General features: G+C 42.0%; 1 protein-coding gene across 2 annotated transcripts in view; it reads right to left on the bottom strand.

The window, feature by feature from the left end:
* Positions 1–1,153: 1,153 nt before the first annotated feature.
* phka1a (phosphorylase kinase, alpha 1a (muscle)) overlaps positions 1,154–21,327 on the bottom strand; it is a 64,850-nt gene continuing 44,676 nt past the window's right edge. Inside the window, exons 18-34 of one of the 2 annotated variants that reach the window (XM_052497717.1) lie at positions 21,073–21,236; positions 17,822–17,889; positions 17,379–17,481; positions 15,090–15,184; positions 14,844–14,989; positions 14,154–14,307; positions 13,811–13,890; positions 12,154–12,232; positions 11,847–11,976; positions 11,243–11,344; positions 10,954–11,069; positions 9,508–9,546; positions 9,157–9,201; positions 8,138–8,299; positions 5,230–5,283; positions 4,808–5,008; positions 1,154–1,784 (exon numbers count right to left, since the gene is read on the bottom strand). In XM_052497717.1, the coding sequence (XP_052353677.1) occupies positions 1,611–1,784; positions 4,808–5,008; positions 5,230–5,283; positions 8,138–8,299; positions 9,157–9,201; positions 9,508–9,546; positions 10,954–11,069; positions 11,243–11,344; positions 11,847–11,976; positions 12,154–12,232; positions 13,811–13,890; positions 14,154–14,307; positions 14,844–14,989; positions 15,090–15,184; positions 17,379–17,481; positions 17,822–17,889; positions 21,073–21,236 (1,912 nt within the window). In that variant the 3' untranslated portion in view covers positions 1,154–1,610. The remainder of the gene's footprint in view (positions 1,785–4,807; positions 5,009–5,229; positions 5,284–8,137; positions 8,300–9,156; positions 9,202–9,507; positions 9,547–10,953; positions 11,070–11,242; positions 11,345–11,846; positions 11,977–12,153; positions 12,233–13,810; positions 13,891–14,153; positions 14,308–14,843; positions 14,990–15,089; positions 15,185–17,378; positions 17,482–17,821; positions 17,890–21,072; positions 21,237–21,327) is intronic. The other variant, XM_052497718.1, reaches the window with a different exon arrangement.

The raw sequence follows: 21,327 nt of genomic DNA, 5'->3' as shown, positions 1-21,327 counted from the left end.
AAATAAAAATAGTGATTCATACGTTATTAATGGTGATTCATATATTATTAATAGTGATTCATACGTTATTGTGATTCATACATTATTAATAGTGATTGATGCTATTAGTGATTGTAATTATGGACCTACTATGATAGTATCTGTTGCATAAATAAAGATCAAGAAGGCTTTTACCTCTAAAAAAAAATAATTAAAAATTAAAAATTGAGGCAGACCTACCAGAAGATTATACATTTGTGTGATTATTCTTGATTGTCAAGTCATCTCAACAAATCATATAATGTACCTGTAAACTGCCCATGATAACCCTCTTATAGGTCTCAATTACGAGTTATCAATGACTAGTTATCCGTTATTAGGTACCAGTTATTTACTAGTTATCAATGACTAGTTATCAATTATTAGGTACCAGTTATCAGTTATTAGGTACCAGTTACTTACTAGTTATCAATGACTAGTTATCAATTAATAGGTACCAGTTACTTACTAGTTATCAGTTATTAGGTACCAGTTACTTACTAGTTATCAATGACTAGTTATCAGTTATTAGGTACCAGTTACTTACTAGTTATCAATGACTAGTTATCAGTTATTAGGTACCAGTTACTTACTAGTTATCAGTTATTAGGTACCAGTTACTTACTAGTTATCAATGACTAGTTATCAGTTATTAGGTACCAGTTACTTACTAGTTATCAATGACTAGTTATCAGTTATTAGGTACCAGTTACTTACTAGTTATCAGTTATTAGGTACCAGTTACTTACTAGTTATCAATGACTAGTTATCGAGTAATAGTTAGCAAAGATTACAGGAGGAACCCCTCAGGGGCCTGGTCGATGTTGTACACTATATATAGGGAATAGGGTGCTATTTGTCTGACCAAACAAAGACAGTGTGTTGTCCCAGGTTAGAAGTAAATATCTGCCAGGCTGGACAAAAAAAAGGATAAAAAATGAGACCCAGTGAACACTCAGGTGAACACTCAGGTGAACACTCAGGTGAACACTCAGGTGAACACTCAGGTGAACACTCAGGTGAACACTCAGGTGAACACTCAGGTGAACACTCAGGTGAACACTCAGGTGAACACTCAGGTGAACACTCAGGTGAACACTCAGGTGAATGCTTTTTAAGTCTAACAGTCAGATCACACTTGTGTTTTTACTTGACCTTTATTTGTGTTTAAGGGTGTACATGTTGGTGTGTCTGAAATCTGTCATGCTTACTAAATGACTAGTTAGTCATACTTAGTAAGTGTACTTACTGAAACTACAAATTGTGTACTAACAGTACTACATACTGTTTAGGACGTACTGGTCAGTACAGATGTATGCAGTAAGCAACAAATATCAACATACTACTTATCTAATGCGCAATCGGGCTAGTTTCTACCATTCGCTCATTTTTGTAGAGCGCCGTCCCCTAATCTGATTATCGGCTGTTGTCAAACACAAGTGGGTGTGAAAAGACGATTCGCTAACCTCAATAGCGTATATAGCGAATTCCACTAGACGAAAGGCCAAATTAATATGACATCCTGGCTTTTAAAACACACTCCCCTATAGAAGGCAGGCACAGGTGTTCTGACACAGCCAGCACGTGTGTGTCTACTGCAGGGCACAGGAGCCACAGGGGAGGAAGTCCTGTACATATACAGCCACAGCCCTGGTGAGGTATGTCATACTGCCAAATCGTCCACTAGGGGCGCTGTCATACAGCAAGCGACACACTCCTGTGGAGGGGTCTCTCTCTAAGATCTGCTCCTCTGCTCCCAAGTCCTTCTGTAGAGGAAGGGAGGGAGGGACTTTAATTTAATAAAAAAAGAAGGGGAAAAAATAAAGAAAGAAGGGAAGGAAAAGGAAAGAAGGAAAGGAAAGAAGGAAAAGGAAAGAAGGAAAGGAAAGAAGGAAAGGAAGGAAGGAAAAAGAAAGAAGGAAAGGAAAGAAGGAAAAGGAAATAAAGAAGGAAAAGGAAAGAAAGGAAAGGAAAGGAAAGAAAGAAGGAAACAAGGAAAAGGAAAGAAGGAAAGAAAGAAGGAAAGAAAAGAAGGAAAAGGAAAGAAGGAAAAGAAAGAAGGAAAGAAAGAAGGAAAGAAGGAAAAGGAAAGAAGGAAGGAAAAGGAAAGAAGGAAAGAAGGAAAAGGAAAGAAGGAAAGAAGGAAAAGAAAGAAGGAAAAGGAAAGAAGGAAAAGAAAGAAGGAAAGAAGGAAAAGGAAAGAAGGAAAAGAAAGAAGGAAAAGAAAGAAAAGGAAAGAAGGAAAAGGAAAGAAGGAAAAGAAAAAAGGGAAGAAGGAAAAGGAAAGAAGGAAAAGAAAGAAGGAAAGAAGGAAAAAGAAAGAAAAAGAAAGAAGGAAAGGAAAGAAGGAAAAGGAAAGAAGGAAAAGGAAAGAAGGAAAAGGAAAGAAGGAAAAGAAAGAAGGAAAAGGAAAGAAGGAAAGGAAAGAAGGAAAAGGAAAGAAGGAAAAGGAAAGAAGGAAAAGGAAAGAAGGAAAAGGAAAAAAGGAAAGAAGGAAAAGGAAAGAAGGAAAGAAGGAAAAGGAAAGAAGGAAAAGGAAAGAAGGAAAAGGAAAGGAAAGAAGGAAAAAGAAAGAAGGAAAGAAGGAAAAAGAAAAAAGGAAAGAAGGAAAGGAAAGAAGGAAAAGGAAAAGGAAAGAAGGAAAGGAAAAGGAAAGAAGGAAAAGGAAAAGGAAAGAAGGAAAGAAGGAAAAAGAAAGAAGGAAAGGAAAAGGAAAGAAGGAAAAGGAAAAGGAAAGAAGGAAAGGAAAAGGAAAGAAGGAAAAGGAAAAGGAAAGAAGGAAAGAAGGAAAAGGAAAGAAGGAAAGAAGGAAAGGAAAGAAGGAAAAGGAAAGAAGGAAAAGAAAGAAGGAAAAGGAAAGAAGGAAAAGGAAAGAAGGAAAAGAAAAAAGGGAAGAAGGAAAAGGAAAGAAGGAAAAGAAAGAAGGAAAGAAGGAAAAGGAAAGAAGGAAAAGGAAAGAAGGAAAAGGAAAGGAAAGAAGGAAAAGGAAAGAAGGAAAAGAAAGAAGGAAAAGGAAAGAAGGAAAGGAAAGAAGGAAAAGGAAAGAAGGAAAAGAAAGAAGGAAAAGGAAAGAAGGAAAGGAAAGAAGGAAAGGAAAGAAGGAAAAGGAAAGAAGGAAAGGAAAGAAGGAAAAGGAAAGAAGGAAAAGGAAAGAAGGAAAAGTAAAGAAGGAAAAGGAAAGAAGGAAAAGGAAAGAAGGAAAGGAAAGAAGGAAAAGAAAGAAGGAAAAGGAAAGAAGGAAAGGGAAAGAAGGAAAAGGAAAGAAGGAAAAGGAAAGAAGGAAAAGGAAAGAAGGAAAAGGAAAGAAGGAAAAAGGAAAGAAGGAAAAGGAAAGAAGGAAAAGGAAAAGGAAAGAAGGAAAAGGAAAGAAGGAAAAGGAAAGAAGGAAAAGGAAAGAAGGAAAAGGAAAGAAGGAAAAGGAAAGGAAAGAAGGAAAAGGAAAGAAGGAAAAGAAAGAAGGAAAAGGAAAGAAGGAAAGGAAAGAAGGAAAAGGAAAGAAGGAAAAGGAAAGAAGGAAAAGGAAAGAAGGAAAGAAGGAAAAGGAAAGAAGGAAAAGGAAAGAAGGAAAAGGAAAGAAGGAAAAGGAAAAGGAAAGAAGGAAAAGGAAAGAAGGAAAAGGAAAGAAGGAAAAGGAAAGGAAAGAAGGAAAAGGAAAGAAGGAAAAGAAAAGAAGGAAAAGGAAAGAAGGAAAGGAAAGAAGGAAAAGGAAAGAAGGAAAAGAAAGAAGGAAAAGGAAAGAAGGAAAAGGAAAGAAGGAAAAGGAAAGAAGGAAGAGGAAAGAAGGAAAAGGAAAAGGAAAGAAGGAAAAGGAAAGAAGGAAAAGGAAAGAAGGAAAAGGAAAGGAAAGAAGGAAAAGGAAAGAAGGAAAAGAAAGAAGGAAAGGAAAGAAGGAAAGGAAAGAAGGAAAAGGAAAGAAGGAAAAGAAAGAAGGAAAAGGAAAGAAGGAAAAGAAAGAAGGAAAAGGAAAGAAGGAAAGGAAAGAAGGAAAGGAAAGAAGGAAAAGGAAAGAAGGAAAAGGAAAGAAGGAAAAGGAAAGAAGGAAAAGGAAAGAAGGAAAAAGGAAAGAAGGAAAAGGAAAGAAGGAAAAGGAAAGAAGGAAAAGGAAAGAAGGAAAGGAAAGAAGGAAAGAAGGAAAAAGAAAGAAGGAAAGAAGGAAAAGGAAAGAAGGAAAAGAAAGAAGGAAAGAAGGAAAAGGAAAGAAGGAAAAGGAAAAGGAAAGAAGGAAAAGGAAAGAAGGAAAAGGAAAGAAGGAAAAGGAAAGAAGGAAAGAAGGAAAAGGAAAGAAGGAAAGAAGGAAAAGGAAAGAAGGAAAAGGAAAGAAGGAAAGAAGGAAAGAAGGAAAAGGAAAGAAGGAAAAGGAAAGAAGGAAAAGGAAAGAAGGAAAGAAGGAAAGAAGGAAAAGGAAAGAAGGAAAAGGAAAGAAGGAAAAGAAAGAAGGAAAGAAGGAAAAGGAAAGAAGGAAAAGGAAAGAAGGAAAGAAGGAAAAGGAAAGAAGGAAAGAATGAAAAGAAAGAAGGAAAGGAAAGAAGGAAAAGAAGGAAAAGAAAGAAGGATAGAAGGAAAAGGAAAAGAAAGAAGGAAAGAAGGAAAAGAAAGAAGGAAAAGGAAAGAAGGATAGAAGGAAATGGAAAGAAGGAAAAGGAAAGAAGGAAAAGAAAGAAGGAAAGGAAAGAAGGAAAAGAAGGAAAAGAAGGAAAAGAAAGAAGGAAAAGGCCCATCTAGTACTGGTAGAAAAAAAGAACAGAACCCACCTGTTCATAGTAGAACAAACAAATGCGAGCCCACCCACCTGGTCATGGTAAAACATGTCGTTGGCGATGTGGACGATCTTCTCCACATGGATGATGCTGCCCACGCTGTCTATATCCACGTCTGCCAGCATGGTGAGAACTAAGATGGCCTCCACCAGTAACTGGCGGTACTCTGGCTGGGGCACCCGGTTCAGCACCGTCTCCACGTGCACCGCAAACTTGATCTCATCTAAAGTCATCTGGGGTGTGACGGGGGTTGGGGGAGTGGAAGGATGGGAGATGGGATGAGAGATGGGAGGGGATGAGAGAGAGGGAGTTGGAGAGAGAGACTTTCTGAAGTCAGGAAGTACAGTTGTTTGAATAGAAAATGATTCCAATGCATGATCAGTAGTCATCATTTTTTTGTACATAATTTCTCAACAGAGGCATTTCTAATCAGCGCTGTGATTGGACGCCTTACCTCCCTTGTCGTTGAAGATGGTAGAACGAATCCTTCTATGGACAGACCATGACACTGCAAAGCCAAACAATTACTTTAATGACCGAATGGGTTCGAATCAGATCTTGGTTCAAACACTACTAACATAATACTATTACTATACACAATATTAACATATAATACTATACACAATTCAATATTATATTAACATTATATATATACAATACTACTAACATAATACTATTACTATACACAATATTAACATATAATACTATACACAATTCAATATTATATTAACATTATATATATAAAATACTACTAACATAATACTATTACTATACACAATATTAATATATAATACTATACACAATTCAATATTATATTAACATTATATATATAAAATACTACTAACATAATACTATTACTATACACAATATTAATATATAATACTATACACAATTCAATATTATATTAACATTATATATATATATATATAAAATACTACTAACATAATACTATTACTATACACAATATTAACATATAATACTATACACAATTCAATATTATATTAACATTATATATATAAAATACTACTAACATAATACTATTACTATACACAATATTAATATATAATACTATACACAATTCAATATTATATTAACATTATATATATAAAATACTACTAACATAATACTATTACTATACACAATATTAATATATAATACTATACACAATTCAATATTATATTAGCATTATATATATAAAACATTATATATATAAAAGACTACTATATAAAAGACTACTAACACACAATACAGTATTATATTAATATTATATACATAAAATACTATATTTGGTAGAACCCTAAAGGGCGATTTCTAATACTATACCTATAAAAGGCAACAGTAAACATGAATGACCTCCCCCTTGGCCCAATTAGTGACAACAATTCAAGCTCAAAACAGGAAAGGAGATACTCTTGTTCAATGTTTGGAATTTCATTCGTTGATTACTATAGTGCCGCCTTCGGCCCAATCAATGTCAAGACGCATCATTCTCCCAAGTTGAGTCAAAACCGTGCCATACTATATTGAAAGCAGGTACTTCCACACAGGTGTGGTTTCTGAGTTAATTAAGCAATTCACATCCCATCATGCTAAGGGTCATGTATAAAAAATGCGAAGCAGGCCATAATTTTGGCTACCTTGGCTATGCCCCCTTAGGATGATACTGCCTCCATCTACAGGTCATGAGCGGTCACTGAATGGTTTGATGAGCATGAAAACGATATAAACTGTATGTCATGGTCCGCTCAGTCACCAGATCTCAACCCAATTGAACACTTATTGAAGATTCAGGAGTGGTGCCTGAGACAGCGTTTTCCAACACCATCAACTAAACACCAAACGATGAAATGTCTCGTGGAAGAATAGTGTTGCATCCCTCCAATAGAGTTCCAGACACTTGTAGAATCTATGCCAAGGTGTAATATATACATTATAATATTAATTATATATATATATAAATAACTCAGCAACATCCCTTTTTCAGGACCCTGTCTTTCAAAGATAATTAGTTAAAAATCCAAATAACTTCACAGATCTCCATTGTAAAGGGTTTAAACACTGTTTCCCATGCTTGTTCAAAGAACCAGAAACAATTAATGAACATGCACCCGTGGAACGATCATTAACTTCTTTGGTGTAGGGGGCAGTATTTTCACGTCCGGATGAAAAGCGTGTCCAGAGTAAACTGCCTGCTACTCAGGCCCAGAGACTAAGATATGCATATCATTAGTAGATTCGGATAGAACACACTCTGAAGTTTCTATAACTGTTTGAATGATGTCTGTGAGTATAACAGAACTCATATGGCAGGCAAAAACCTGAGAAAAATCCAACCAGGAAGTGGGAAATTTGAAGTTTGTAGTTTTTCAACTGACGAGTCGAGGTTTTGGCCCATTGGGATTCGCATTTATCGTCGAAGGAATGAGCGTTACACCGAGGCCTGTACTCTGGAGCGGGATTGATTTGGAGGTGGAGGGTCCGTCATGGTCTGGGGAGGTGTGTCACAGCATCCTCGGGCTGAGCTTGTTGTCACTGCAGGCAATATCAACGCTGTGCGTTACAGGGAAGACATCCTCCTCCCTCATGTGGTACCCTTCCTGCAGGCTCATCCTGACATGACCCGCCAGCATGACAATGCCATACTGCTTGTTCTGTGCGTGATTTCTTGCAAGACCGGGATGTCAGTGTCCTGCCATGGCCAGCGACGAGCTCAATCACATTGAGCTCGTCTGGGACCTGTTGGATCGGAGGGTGAGGGCTAGGTCCATTCCCCCCAGAAATGTCCGGGAACTTGCAGGTGCCTTGGTGGAAGTGTGGGGTAACATCTCACAGCAAGAACGGGCTAATCTGGTGCAGTCCATGAGGAGGAGATGCACTGTAGTACTTAATGCAGCTGGTGGCCACACCAGATACTGACTGTTACTTTGATTTTGACCCCCCCATTGTTCAGGGACACATTATTCCATTTCTGTTAGTCACATGTCTGTGGAACTTGTTCAGTTTATGTCTCAGTTGTTGAATCTTGTTATGTTCATACAAATATTTACACATGTTAAGTTTTCTGAAGATTAACACAGTGACAGTTTATTTTTTTTGTTTATGTATACATTGTTATACTAATATACTAACACACAGTTATACTAAACTCTATATACTGTAATACTATACTAAATGTATATTGCAAGGTTAGTCCAGACCTTCTACAGAATCTAATTATATATATATATATATATATATATATATATATATATATATATATATATATTACACACACACACACACACACACACACACACACACACACACAAAACTATATATACTGTAATACTATACTAAATGTATATTGCAAGGTTAGTCCAGACCTTCTGCAGAATCTTCCAGACCTTCTGATAGAAGCCTATGGGGACTCTGTTGAGTGCTCCGTCTAGACGTCTCCTACGCAGCCATTGGCCGTGCCTCGTATCCTTGGTGACAGGCATACTCACAGGAACATCCAGAGACTCTATGGAGGGGAGCCTATACCTCTGTGACACACACACACACAGGCCACATACTGTAGCAACCTTTAACCAACCCCTAGCGACCTCATCAAGAGGTCCCCACCTCCTGGAATAGTGTTTAAGGTGTTGGCTTCACAGTCGCTTGACCCTAGTTCGAGTCCCGGCCGGGGCTACCCACCAAACTCACTACAACCCACCAAACTCACTACAACCCACCAAACTCACTACAACCCACCAAACTCACTACAACCCACCAAACTCACTACAACCCACCAAACTCACTACAACCCACCAAACTCACTTCAACCCACCAAACTCACTACAACCCACCAAACTCACTACAACCCACCAAACTCACTACAACCCACCAAACTCACTACAACCCACCAAACTCACTACAACCCACCAAACTCACTACAACCCACCAAACTCACTACAACACAAATATATGCATACATATACAGTACCAGTCAAAAGTTTGGACACACCCACACATTCACCCACACATTCACCCACACATTCACCCACACATTCACCCACAAATTCACCCACACATTCACATTTTTCTTAATTTTTAAAAACTATTTTCTACATTGTAGAATAATAGTAAAGACATCAAAACTGGGAGGGAGACCTATACAGTACATATGAATATATAAATACATACCAATATAATGTATGCCCTATGGGCGGGAGGTTGTACCTCTGACAGAGACATAAAATATACATACCGTATACATATCACGTTAAGCCAATGAGGGATTAACCTTTCCAACTGCAATTTCGCTATGATAATTACAATGAGTTAGGCTGTAAACTGGGAAAGCGATGACCATTTGAAAGTACATTTTGTGCGCTAAAAAACGTATTTGAACTCTTACCCCAGATTCAATATGTTCCATGTCCAATGAGTGCGATGTAAGGCTCTGAAGTGGGGAGAAAGAATTCACAACAGGACAACAGCCAATGACAACCGTGTGGGTGAACAACTACGTTACAAAATCACTGTGCCAACCGACCACCATTCTCATCACCATGGAAACCACCCTATTACCAAGGCAATGACATATACAAACCCTGGATCCAGTGGGATTGACCACAAGTGAACCACAATCTGATTTTTGACCATAATTCAAATGGTTTTAAGTGACTTTTGCATGCAAACTGCATAACAGCGCACAAGTGAATAAACACCCTGTAATCAAGCAACAAGTCATGACCATCATCATCACCTGTCTTTGCTGCGACCATGACAACCTGAGCTCCTCCAACTGAAATGGAAAGATGACTGAGTGACAAGCTCTGGAGAGGAGAACAGTGTGGGTACTTTTGGTATTTGGTCTGTAGCGTCATAACCAATGGTTTTCTACTTCAATATTCTGAAAGTGACCTCCTCCTCCTACATCAGTCCCCTTTTGAACGGGCTTGGCAATTATATAAATCAAATTTGTGAAAAAGCGGTAATGTAATATTTATATAACTATATTTGTGTTTGTGGATGAATTTGCTGAAGACCATTGGGCCACGTCCTTAACGATTAAATACTTTTTATTTTATTTTTTTAACTACAAAAGTTAAATGACGTGTCACATTCACAGGGTTCTGAACCCTTTAAAGATGAGCGCTATGCAGAAATCACTCCTCCATTTCCTGGTTGCAAATATTCTTAATACTTCGCCTAATTTCAGTTTATGTGACAAAACAAGCAAGTCTAATGTTGAGAATCATTGTACCGTCTTAAACTCTGTAAAATATATTTCTCATAACTAAATATATTGTATTTTCAGCTGTTTGAAGTTGGTGTACAAAAAAATTCAAAGTAAAAGATGCAAAACGCAAAACTTAAGAACATATCTACCACTTAGACTTGCTTTCAACGAGAAAGATCTGTGTGTTATAGATCTGTGTGTTATAGATCTGTGAGTTATAGGTCTGTGTGTTATAGGTCTGTGTGTTATAGGTCTGTGTGTTATAGGTCTGTGAGTTATAGATCTGTGAGTTATAGATCTGTGTGTTATAGATCTGTGTGTTATAGATCTATGAGTTATAGATCTGTGTGTTATAGATCTGTGTGTTATAGATCTGTGTGTTATAGATCTGTGTGTTATAGATCTGTGAGTTATAGATCTGTGTGTTATAGATGTGTGTGTTATAGATGTGTGTGTTATAGATCTGTGTGTTATAGATCTGTGTGTTATAGATGTGTGAGTTATAGATGTGTGAGTTATAGATCTGTGTGTTATAGATGTGTGAGTTATAGATCTGTGAGTTATAGATCTGTGAGTTATAGATCTGTGAGTTATAGATCTGTGAGTTATAGATCTGTGAGTTATAGATCTGTCAATGAGAAGTTTGGTCAGGTCACCCCAAAAGTTAAATTTTGCAGCTTTAAAAAGCCAATAGACCTGTGATATCATGTTCTCCCAGCCAAGTGGTTTTAATTCAGGTTTAGTTGACCCATTTCCACCAGGTAAAATAACAAATCGGAAGGATAAACACACTACAATTAAAACTATCACGTCGATCTCTCAGATGGTCAACATCCATCATTCCTTCTATACATCTGGAAATGGTTACATTTCTCCAGACCCGCCCTCAGACCCCCCAAAAAAAAAAAAAAAAAGTGTAATCAGGGTAAACGCTTTGATGCGGTTTCAATTCCAGAATTGAACACATACCATCCTCATGTCACTCTTCATCTTGCTGATGCCTGCCCTCTCGCTCTTGGTGGCGCCCGCGTTACCCACCTCGTGGATAGAGATGGCCGGACTGGCACCCGCGTCTACAGAACGCACTGGAACACACACACACAATTAGAACATAGAACAAACATAGGATACCACATACAAGGATGTCATAATATGTGTGTATAGTACATTACATGTAAAATATGAGTTCATGGCAATCTAATAACTGTTCATAAAGATGTTCATAGGGATGTTATAACAGTTCATAGAGGCTTCATACCACTCTTCTGCACTCCAAACTCTTTCCCACTGAGGATGTGATGAAGCAGGATCTTTAATTCTGACGGACTCAGACTCATCAGACTCTCTGTAGCCTCCTCTCCTACAGGGCCCGCGACACACACACGCCACACACACACACACACGCCACACACGCCACACACGCACGCACGCCACACACGCCACACACGCAATTTCAAAATTAACTTTTCACATAAAAAATAAGAATTGTATTGAATTGGTTACAGGATGTTTGACACTTCTTCCTACTTCACTGTAGGGTCAAAAATAATACAAACATTTTAGGGAATGTCCTTTTCTAGTCATTGTGACCTGAGCAGTTGAGAGACTGTGCCAGCCTCTGGGTTCAACTTACTGCTACTATTAATATGACTTATTACCTGAGCAGTTGAGAGACTGTGCCAGCCTCTGGGTTCAACTTACTGCTACTATTAATATGACTTATTACCTGAGCAGTTGAGAGACTGTGCCAGCCTCTGGGTTCAACTTACTGCTACTATTAATATGACTTATTACCTGAGCAGTTGAGAGACTGTGCCAGCCTCTGGGTTCAACTTACTGCTACTATTAATATGACTTATTACCTGAGCAGTTGAGAGACTGTGCCAGCTCAGTGGCCATCACCTGGATGATGAGTCCGATACGCAGCCTGTACATCTCACTGAACAGGCTGGGTTGGGTACGCATGCTCATCGCCAGGTACACCATGATCTCCTGTTAAACACACACACACACACACACACACACACACACACACACACACACACACACACACACACACACACACACACACACACACACACACACACACCACACACGAGAGAGACAGAGGTAGTTTGAAAAGGAACGCTTGGCCAAACGAGTGAGCTTACAGTATGTGTGCCTGTGTACCTGTGTGAGGATGGCTATAGTGATGTTGTTCTCACTAGCTTCATCTATCAGCATGGCCAGCTTGTCTGGAGGGATGGGTCTGAGAGACAGAGAGATGGAGAGAGATGAAGAGAGAGGAGAGAGATGAAGGGATAGAGAGAGAGAAAGTAGGAAAGAGAGAGAGAGAGATGAAGGAATGCAGAGAGAGAGAGGAAATAATAGGAGAGAAAGAGAGAGGTGAAGGGATACAGAGAGAGAGACCATCACAACCATGTATCTTTTTAATATATTTAACCACCATATATCTACTGTATTTTTCAAGGGGAGCCCTGGACAATATGCATCACTCAGAGTATCTTTTAAAAGTATTTAACCACCAAAGGGAACGTGTATTTTTCAAAGGGAGCCCGTGGACAATGCCCTACAAAGTCTCTGGAACGTGGTGCCCTACAAAGGGAACGTGGTGCCCTACAAAGGGAACGTGGTGCCCTACAAAGGGAACGTGGTGCCCTACAAAGGGAACGTGGTGCCCTACAAAGGGAACGTGGTGCCCTACAAAGGGAACGTGGTGCCCTACAAAGGGAACGTGGTGCCCTACAAAGGGAACTTGGTGCCCTACAAAGGGAACGTGGTGCCCTACAAAGGGAACGTGGTGCCCTACAAAAGGAACGTGGTGCCCTACAAAAGGAACCTGGTGCCCTGCAAGGGAACGTGGTGCCCTGCAAAGGGAACCTGGTGCCCTGCAAAGGGAACGTGGTGCCCTACAAAGGGAACCTGGTGCCCTACAAAGGGAACCTGGTGCCCTAAAAGGGAACGTGGTGCCCTAAAAGGGAACGTGGTGCCCTAAAAAGGGAACGTGGTGCCCTACAAAGGGAACGTGGTGCCCTACAAAGGGAACCTGGTGCCCTACAAAGGGAACGTGGGTCCCTACAAAGGGAACGTGGTGCCCTACAAAGGGAACGTGGTGCCCTACAAAGGGAACGTGGTGCCCTACAAAGGGAACCTGGTGCCCTACAAAAGGAACCTGGTGCCCTACAAAAGGAACCTGGTGCCCTACAAAGGGAACGTGGTGCCCTACAAAGGGAACGTGGTGCCCTACAAAGGGAACGTGGTGCCCTACAAAGGGAACGTGGTGCCCTACAAAGGGAACGTGGTGCCCTACAAAGGGAACGTGGTGCCCTACAAAGGGAACGTGGTGCCCTACAAAGGGAACCTGGTGCCCTACAAAGGGAACGTGGTGCCCTACAAAGGGAACGTGGTGCCCTACAAAGGGAACGTGGTGCCCTACAAAGGGAACCTGGTGCCCTACAAAGGGAACCTGGTGCCCTACAAAGGAACCTGGTGTGAACCTGGTACAAAAGGAACCTGGTGCCTACAAAAGGAACCTGGTGCCCTACAAAGGGAACCTGGTGCCCTACAAAGGGAACGTGGTGCCCTACAAAGGGAACGTGGTGCCCTACAAAGGGAACGTGGTGCCCTACAAAGGGAACGTGGTGCCCTACAAAGGGAACCTGGTGCCCTACAAAGGGAACCTGGTGCCCTACAAAGGGAACGTGGTGCCCTACAAAGGGAACCTGGTGCCCTACAAAGGGAACGTGGTGCCCTACAAAGGGAACCTGGTGCCCTACAAAGGGAACCTGGTGTCATTTAGGAAGCAGGATTTAGGAAGTAAACTGACGCTGTGATGGTCTTCTCCCGAGGTTCTGGAGGCAGACCCACAGTCAGGTGCTTCTGGTGGGCCAACAAATCAGAGCAAGCCTGGGGACACACAGCAACTAATCAAAAACAAGTATACGTTCATCAACCAATCAAAACAGATCTGTCCTCATCAACTAATCATAACAGGCCAATGCTGACACCTAGCTACCAATCAAAATATGCCAGTTGACACCTAGCAACCAATCACAAACAGTCCTGCTGAGACACAGAAACCAATCAAAAACAAGTACACACGAGTCAACCAATCAAAACAGGCCTGCTAACCCCTAGCAACCAATCATAATAGGTGTTTGTATATTTACCCAGTCGAGTTCCTCTACTTTCTTCCTCAGTATTCCAGAGATCATGCGTATGAGTCCCCAGTGTTTGAGATCTCCTGCCTTCACATACAGGTCTGTCAGCAGGGAGCGGACTGTAGAGCCTTTACCATGTAGCCTGGTGTCCCACTCCATACCCCTAGTGGACAGAGACACACACACACAGAGAGAGACACACACACACAGAGAGACACACACAGAGACACACACACAAACACAGAGACACACACACACACACACAGAGACACACACACACACACACACAGACACACACACACACACAGAGACACACACACACACACACACACACACACACACACAGAGACACACACACACACACACAGAGACACACACACACCACAGAGACATACACACACACACCCAGAGACATACACACACACACCCAGAGACATACACACACACACCCAGAGACATACACACACACACCCAGAGACATACACACACACCCAGAGACACACACACACCCAGAGACACACACACACACACACCCAGAGACACACACACAGAGAAACACGCAGAAAGACAGAGACACACAATTCTTGAAAATTCTCAGGTTCAATTCAAAGCAGGTCGATTTGTAAGTATCGGTAAAGAAGGATGGAGGGATGAATACAGACAGACAGAGATCTTTTGTATAAAGAGAGAGAATCTGACTTGTCTTTGAAGAGGATGTACAGTATGTCCGCCTGGTCTGGTAGACTGTGGGTGTCTCTGAGGAGCTGGACCAGACTAGTGTAGTCTATATCACCACTGGCATCTCTGGGCAGGTTACACTCTGTGGTCACTACTACCTGAGGAAACTATAGAGAGAGGTGTGGAGAGAGTGTAGTCTTTCAGTATAAGGCTTGAGAAAATGTTAAATGTGTTCACATGTGTATGCAATCACACACACACCCCTACCTGACTGGTGTGAGGCGCAGAGGAATCTGTGAGGGTGAGGTGGAGGGAGGGCTGAGGGGAACGGAAGAGCTTGTTGGGGAGATATAAGTGGGCATCTGGAAGAGAGGGGGGGGTAGGGAGAGTGACAGAGAGGAGGGGGATGGGAGAGAGAGCGACAGAGAGGGGGTATAGCGACAGAGAGGGGGAGAGAGAGCGACAGAGAGGAAGGGGAGGAGGGAGAGAGAGTGACAGAGAGGAGGGGGGATAGGAGAGAGAGCGACAGAGAGGGGGTAGAGGAGGGGAGAGACAGCAACAGAGAGGAGGGGGTTACGAGGGGAGAGAGAGCGACAGAGGGTGGAGGGGGAGCGACAGAGGGGGGTGGAGGGGAGAGCGACAGAGGAGGGGGAGGAGGGGAGAGAGCGACAGAGAGGAGGGGGAGGAGGGGAGAGAGCGACAGAGGAGGGGGGAGGAGGGGAGAGAGCGACAGAGAGGAGGGGGAGGAGGGGAGAGAGCGACAGAGGGTGGAGGGGAGAGAGCGACAGAGGGTGGAGGGAGAGAGCGACAGAGGAGGGGGGAGGAGGGGAGAGAGCGACAGAGTGGAGGGGAGGAGGGGAGAGAGCAACAGAGAGGAGCGACAGAGTGGAGGGGAGGGGAGAGAGCAACAGAGAGGAGGGGGGTAAAAGAGAGATCTGTTCAATGACCTTGATCGAACAGGTACAAGGGAGGAGCTACAACCTGCAGACACTGGAATGAGTTGGACACCCTTAAATAGACACTGTGCCTCCATGGAATGAGTTGGACACCCTTAAATAGACACTGTGCCTCCATGGAATAGACACCCTTAAATAGACACTGTGCCTCCATGGAATGGACACCCTTAAATAGACACTGTGCCTCCATGGAATGGACACCCTTAAATAGACACTGTGCCTCCATGGAATGGACCCTTAAATAGACACTGTGCCTCCATGGAATGAGTTGGACACCCTTAAATAGACACTGTGCCTCCATGGAATGGACACCCTTAAATAGACACTGTGCCTCCATGGAATGGACACCCTTAAATAGACACTGTGCCTCCATGGAATGGACACCCTAAATAGACACTGTGCCTCCATGGAATGGACACCCTTAAATAGACACTGTGCCTCCATGGAATGGACACCCTTAAATAGACACTGTGCCTCCATGGAATGGACACCCTTAAATAGACACTGTGCCTCCATGGAATGGACACCCTTAAATAGACACTGTGCCTCCATGGAATGGACACCCTTAAATAGACACTGTGCCTCCATGGAATGGACACCCTTAAATAGACACTGTGCCTCCATGGAATGGACACCCTTAAATAGACACTGTGCCTCCATGGAATGGACACCCTTAAATAGACACTGTGCCTCCATGGAATGGACACCCTTAAATAGACACTGTGCCTCCATGGAATGGACACCCTTAAATAGACACTGTGCCTCCATGGAATGGACACTGTGCCTCCATGGAAAATAGACACTGTGCCTCCATGGAATGGACACTGTGCCTCCCCTTAAATAGACACTGTGCCTCCATGGAATGGACACCCTTAAATAGATACTGTGACTCCATGGAATGGACACCCTTAAATAGACACTGTGCCTCCATGGAATGGACACCCTTAAATAGACACTGTGCCTCCATGGAATGGACACCCTTAAATAGACACTGTGCCTCCATGGAATGGACACCCTTAAATAGACACTGTGCCTCCATGGAATGGACACCCTTAAATAGACACTGTGCCTCCATGGAATGAGTTGGACACCCTTAAATAGACACTGTGCCTCCATGGAATGAGTTGGACACCCTTAAATAGACACTGTGCCTCCATGGAATGGACACCCTTAAATAGACACTGTGCCTCCATGGAATGGACACCCTTAAATAGACACTGTGCCTCCATGGAATGAGTTGGACACCCTTAAATAGACACTGTGCCTCCATGGAATGGACACCCTTAAATAGACACTGTGCCTCCATGGAATGGACACTGTGCCTCCATGGAATTAAATAGACACTGTGCCTCCATGGAATGGACACCCTTAAATAGACACAGTGCCTCCATGGAATGGACATCCTTAAATAGACACTGTGCCTCCATGGAATGGACACCCTTAAATAGACACTGTGCCTCCATGGAATGGACACCCTTAAATAGACAATGTGCCTCCATGGAATGGACACCCTTAAATAGACACTGTGCCTCCATGGAATGGACACCCTTAAATAGACACTGTGCCTCCATGGAATGGACACCCTTAAATAGTTCCTCACTGTGTAGGTGGAGTTCCTTAGCCTTGTGCATCAGAGACACCATTTCCTTGGTCTTCGTGGCTGCTGCTTTGAACCTGTCCAGCCCTCCAGAGTCACCTCTGACCTATAACCCAAAATAATCATCCAGAAAATTGTATTGGTTGGATTAAGGCCAGGTTTCCCAGACACAGATTAATCCTAATCTGTGTCTGGGAAACCTGGCCTTATATATATATATATATGGGGTCAGTTTCTCAGATCTAGATGAATCCTCGTCCTGGGCAAAAAAAAAGAAGCTCATTGGAGAATCTCCATTTAAATTGGTTTAGAGTCCAAGATTAGGCTTAATCTGTGTCTGGGAAACCTGGCCTTATATACACACACACACATATATATAGATATATACACTTTGTGAGAAAATGTATATCTAAAAAATGGTGTATTTACTAATAAATAACCCTGACCTTTAACCCTCTGCTGGGGATCGCTGTGGTCAACAACTGGTCCAGGTACTGGGCTAGATCATCAGCGTCTAGAGAGGGAGGGGGATAAAGGAGGAGGGGAGAGATGAAGGGGAGTAGAAGGAGAGAGAAGAGAGAGACAGACACACAGAGCTAAGGGCTTTGCAAGTTTGAATTTTATAAAGTTAGTGTGGGAGAGGTGGAAAAATTATTGTTATCGATCAATAATGACAAAACTCCTGCATTGACAGCAGATGGAAAGCTACTGCGGATGGTAGTGAACTCTATAACCACTGATCTGTCATATTTTTAATCTGTGGCTAGAGGAAAGGCTTTGTCCTCAGGCCTGGAGGGAATTAATTCCTCTATCCAAGAGTGGTAAAGTGGCCTTAACTGGTTCTAACAGCAGACCTATAAGCTTGCTGCCAGCTCTTAGCAAAATTGTGTTCGACCAAATACAATGCTATTTCACTGTAAACAAATTAACAGCAGACTTTCAGCATGCTTATAGAGAAAGGCACTCAAAATGTATTGCACTGACACAAATGATAATAAGAAGATTGTGGGAGCTGTACGGTTAGATTTCAGTGCAGCCTTTGATATTACTGACCATAACCTGTTGTTGAAAACCTCTGCAACCTCTGCAATATCATGGACTCAGAGCGATCTATCTAATAGAACTCAAAGGGTTTTCTATAATGAAAGCTTCTCTAATGTCAAACATGTAAAGTGTGGTGTACCGCAAGGCAACTCCCTAGGCCCCCTACTCTTCTCTATTTTTACCAATGACCTGCCACTGGCATTAAACAAAGCATGTGCGTCCATGTATGCTGATGATTCAACCATATAAACATTAGAAACCACAGGTAATGAAGTCACTGAAACTTTAACAAAGAGTTGCAGTCTGTTTTGGAATAAACTGGTCCTGAACATCTCTAAAACTAAGAGCATTATATTTGGTACAACTCTTTTCATAAGTATCAGATGTCAGCTGAATCTGGTAATGAATGGTGTGGCTGTTGAACAAGTTGAGGAGACTAAATTACTTGGCGTTACCTTAGATTGTAAACTGTCATGGTCAAAACATATCAAGTTGAAGTCTGAAGTTTACATACACCTTAGTAAAAATTCCCCGTCTTAGGCCAGTTAGTATCTCCACATTATTTTAAGAATGTAAAATGTCAGAATAATAGTGGAGAGAATGATTTATTTCAGTTGTTATTTCTTTCATCACATTCCCAGTGGATCAGAAGTTTACATACACTCAATTAGTATTTGTTAATCAAACTTTAACTTCTTTACTGATGTCTTGAAATATTGCATCAATTTGTCCTCAACATTTTTCCTCCCTCATGATGCCATCTATTTTGTAAAGTGCACCAGTCTCTCCTGCAGCAAAGCACCCCCACAACATGATGCTGTCACCTCCGTGCTTCACGGTTGGGATGGTGTTCTTCAGCTTACAAGCCTCCCCCTTTTTCCTCCAAACATAACGATGGTCATTATGGTCAAACAGTTCTATTTTTGTTTCATCAGACCAGAGGACATTTCTTGAAAAAGTATAATCATGTTCAGTTGCAAACTGGCGGATTTGGAGCAGTGGCTTTTTCCTTGCTGAGCGGCCTTTCAGGTTATGTCGATATAGGACTTGTTTTACTATGGATATAGACACTTTTGTACCCGTTTCCTCCAGCATCTTCACAAGGTCCTTTGCAGTTGTTCTGGGATTGATTTGCACTTTTTGAACCAAAGTACGTTCATCTCGAGCAGACAGAACGCGTCTCCTTAATTATACTTGCGTACTATTGTTTGTACAGATGAACGTGGTACCTTTAGGCATTTGGAAATTCCTTCCAAGGATGAACCAGACTTGTGGAGGTCTACAATTTTTTTTCTGAGGTCTTGGCTGATTTCTTTTGATTTTTTTTCTTCTTTTGATGTCAAGCAAAGAGGCAGTGAGTTTTGAAGGTAGGCCTTCAAATACATCTATAGGTACACCTCCAATTGACTCAAATTATGTCAATTAGCCTATCAGAAGCTTCTAAAGCCATGACATCATTTCCCAAAATGTTTCAAGCTGTTTAATGCCACAGTCAACGTAGTGTATGTAACCCACTGGAATTGTGATACAGTGAATTATAAGTGAAATCATCTGTCTGTAAACAATTGTTGGAAATATGCCTTGTGTCATGCACAAAGTAGATGTCCTAACCGACTTGACAAAACTATAGTTAGTTAACAAGACATTTGTGGAGTGGTTGAAAAACAAGTTTTAATGACTCCAACCTAAGTGTATGTAAACTTCTGACTTCAACTGTAGATTCAATGGTCGTGAAGATGGGGAGAGGTCGTATTAAAGAGATGCTCAGCTTTTTTAACTCCACAAAGCAAGTCCGGCAGGCTCTAGTTTAGTCTTATCTTGATTATTGTCCAGTCGTGTGGTCCACTGCTGCGTTAAGCTGCATCTGGCCCAGAACAGAGTGGCACGTTTTGCTCTTCATTGTAATCAGAGGGCTGATATAAATACTATGCATTCCAGTCACTCTTGGCTAAGAGTTGTGGAGAGACTGACTGCATCACTTCTTTTTATAAGAAACATTCATGTGTTGAAAATCCGAAATTGTTTGCATAGTCAACTTACACACACACACACTTACCCCACCAGACAACCCACCAGGGGTCTTTTCACAGTCCCCACAGTCCCCAAATCCAGAACAAATTCTAGAAAGCGTACAGTATTATATAGAGCCCTTATTGCACGGAACTTCCTTCCATCTCATATTGCTCAAATAAACAGCAAACCTGGTTTAAAATAATAATAAATAAAGCAACACCTTGCGGCACAACGCCTCTCCCCTCTCCTCCCCCTCTCCCCCTCTCTCCCCCTCCCCCCCCTCCCCCTCCCTTCTCTCCCCCCCCCCTCCCCTCTCCTCTCCCCCTCCCCTCCCCCCCCCTCTCCCCCTCTCCCCCCCCTCCCCCCTCCCCTCCCTCTCCCCCTCCCCCTCTCCCCTCCCCCTCTCCCTATTTGACCTAGATAGTTTGTGTGAATGTATTGATATGTAGGCTATGTGTGCCTTATTTTTAATGTATGTAGTTCTGCCTTTGATCTGTTCTTGTCTATTGATGTTCTGTATTATGTTTTGTGTGGATCCCAGGAAGAGTAGTTGCTGCTTTTGCAACAGCTAATGGGGATCCTAATAAAATACCAAAATACCTCTGTCCCTCCCCATCCTCCTTCCCCCTCCCTTTCTTACCACCATGGAAGGTCAAGCCATGCTCAGCAAAGCATCCATAGTCCTCATCATCATCATCATCTTGTTGCTGGCCCATGCCACCCGCATGCTTACTGGCATCCAGGAAGCTGAGTTTGGCAAAACAGGAAGTGGTCAGGAACTCAGAGAGCTTCCCCGTCTGGATCCTGGAGGGAGAAAAATGAATGGATCGATGTCTGAGTGAGGGAAGGTACTAAGTGTGTAAATGTGTGTGTGTGTGTGTGTGTGTGTGTGTGT

The sequence above is a fragment of the Oncorhynchus keta genome, chromosome 35 (genome assembly GCF_023373465.1).
Source record: "Oncorhynchus keta strain PuntledgeMale-10-30-2019 chromosome 35, Oket_V2, whole genome shotgun sequence".
Classification (NCBI taxonomy): Eukaryota; Metazoa; Chordata; class Actinopteri; order Salmoniformes; family Salmonidae; genus Oncorhynchus; species Oncorhynchus keta.
Note: the sequence above shows the minus strand (reverse complement) of the source record. Positions and strands in the feature narration are given on the sequence as shown.